At 27.0% G+C, this 2,866-nt stretch overlaps 1 protein-coding gene across 1 annotated transcript in view; it reads right to left on the bottom strand.

The window, feature by feature from the left end:
- Positions 1-571, bottom strand: part of LOC104701242 (uncharacterized protein At1g66480-like) — a 6,518-nt gene extending 5,947 nt beyond the window's left edge. The window contains exon 1 of the mRNA XM_019227080.1: positions 1-571. Within this exon, the coding sequence (XP_019082625.1) occupies positions 1-452 (452 nt within the window). The 5' untranslated portion in view covers positions 453-571.

Consider the following 2,866-nt stretch of genomic DNA (forward strand, 5'->3'; position numbering starts at 1 on the left):
TCCTCCATAAGCTTCGTTATCTGAGAACGAGGCAACCTCAACCTCACACTCGTATGCCCCGGTCCAAACCCGTCTCCTCCGCCGTCAGATCTTCCGATGGTGACGTCAGAAACCGTTCTCCGAGACAACATCAACATTTCTAACCTCTCCTTAGCGCCGACGTGGATCCCAGACATAACTCTCCGGCACGGAAGCTTATTATTATCAGTCTCCGGTGGAAGCTTAGGAAGCTCGACGAGAAAATACGTTTTCTTAGGCTTCAAGACTTGGTTCGGTTCAAGCGGTTTAGCTCGAACTCCGAAGTGTTTCACGGCTTGAGAATCTAAAAGAACGTAACCAGGATACTCCGCCGTGACTTCTCTCGCCGTCACTGGAGTTTTAATTCGGAAAGTTTCGCCGTCGATCTTCATCACTTTAGCTTTCTTTCTCTTCACAGTTATGCTATTTCCCATTTCTTGATCTCTCTTCTTTTTGTCTTGTTTTGTTTATTTGATTGGATAATGTGAAAATGTGTTATGAAAGTGGCTATGTTACTATTTATATATAGTTGAGATGGTTTGGTTGAAAATAGTACTTCTGAAATTTAGTGTGTGTGAAGCTGTGAAAATTTATTTAGATTCATTCTAATTATAATTAAAGTCGTTAACGTTGACAAAAACAATTGTTCATTAGGTTTGAAAAGAATAAAACGTGAATACGTCGGTTCATATCAAATTTGCATTACATTTATTATAATTTTATTACAACTTTTTTTTGTTTTCTTATGGTCTATTGAAAACTGAAAAGAAACTTAATTTTTCAACGACTGTAACTACCGCGCGTGCTTTATGGTTGTCGTAATTTTCCACAAAACAATTATGTTGTTATATTCACGTAGCCATATTATAATGCAAAAAATATAATTAAGACAACAAATATTAAACGTAATTGAAGAAAATTTAAACTCATACAAATATGGTTAACCGTGAGTTGTAAATCAGCTTCAAACTAATCATTGTCTCACATTATTAAATCTCGATTACCGGTCACAAAATCTGTTAGATATAAATATGACTAACCACAAATATAAATATAACTACAGTAAAACCTCTATAAATTAATACTCTATAAATTAATAAACACTATAAATTAATAAATTTTGTTGGTCCCAAGTCGGGCCAGTGTAAAAATTAACAATATTCGATAAGATAATAAAATAATAATTTTTTTGAAATCTCCTTATAAAATATGGTCCCAATAATATCATAAATTAATAATTATGTAAATTTATATATATATATATATATACTGATATAATAGTGTATGTTTCTCCTAAAGCTCAATTCTATAGAACAATTGTAATGTTGTATTTTTAACCTATAATAACATCTCTAAAATATTTTATAACATGTCATACAAATAATTAAATTTAAAGTTTTAATTTTTAGATATGCATCATTTACAATTTGATAATTTGACAGATTATTAAAATAGGAGAATTGATATTATTATTCATAGATTTGAATTTATGTGTCTCATGTGTATAAGTCAATTTGTCTATAATATTTGTAATTTATTGTAAATAGTGCTTTCTAAATATTACAAGTTCAATTCCTAAACCATAAAATTTATAACATCCGAAAGTTTAATCTTATTTTGCTATAGTTGTTCCAATTCATAATTTTTAAAAAAATAAACAATTACAAATATATCTATAAATTAATAATTATTAATTTACACTATAAAATAATAATTAATTTATAGATAATTTATAGATAAATTAATATCACTATAAATTAATAAAATGTCTTAGTCCCAACATTATTAATTTATAGAGGTTTTACTGTAGGTAATAACTCGTGCACGGACAAAATATTTTTTATATAAAATTTAAATTCATAAAAGTAAATTAGAATTTTCTTATTTTAAATTCATAAATTAAATATTTGTATAATATTGATATTAAATTCAAATATCAGATTTCAGTTTGGTTTTAGTTCTGATTATTATGCGTATATAATCTAGATATATCTATTTTAGAACGAGAAATACGTCATCTCCCATCCCCTCTTATCACATTCGTATCATTCCATTCCGTCTTGTTCCATGTACCGTCCCATTCCGTCTTTTAAATAATTCGTTAAATGATGTTTACTAATATAGATTATTTAAAAAGTTTAGACAGGATACCTGAATTCTCTGTTAAATACTTACTTTATTTAGTTAGTTGAAATTATCCAAAAAATTATTTAACTGTTTTCAAAAATATCCAAATTTTTCAAAGTACCGTTCCAAAGTAACTGATTACATGTCGCATAGTCAACCTTTTAAAAATATATCTTTGTACAAATAACACAATAAACAATGACACATTAACCACTAAGACTCTTAATGTCTTCTATGTACTATCTCGGCATACAACATGTTCCTGTATCGTATCTATTTTTATATTTGAGAGTTTAAATTAAATTTAATTATCTAAATTTTACGATGTCATCTTGTTTTTTGATTAAAAATAGTTTAGATAATTACTTTTATTGTTTGAATTATCTGTTTCCATTTGTTACACGTTTTTTCTATAAGATCATATTTTCTTTTATATAAATGACATCATTTACATGTTATTTAAAAAAATGTTTCCTAAAATTTTCAAATAATTATTCCAAAGTAGAGATTTTGTTCTAGAAATATAGAGATGGTATAAGATAGGACATTGTTTCATGTACTTTTACTATTGCATAAAATGACTTCCCTGATAATCATAACTACTAAGGTAGCAAATATTCTTTACTTTTATCATCTCTTTCACCACAAATATCCTCTTGAATAATTAATTTTATTTAATTAGTTGAAATTATCTACAAAAATCTATTTAATTGTTCAAAAA

The sequence above is a fragment of the Camelina sativa genome, chromosome 7 (assembly GCF_000633955.1).
Source record: "Camelina sativa cultivar DH55 chromosome 7, Cs, whole genome shotgun sequence".
Classification (NCBI taxonomy): Eukaryota; Viridiplantae; Streptophyta; class Magnoliopsida; order Brassicales; family Brassicaceae; genus Camelina; species Camelina sativa.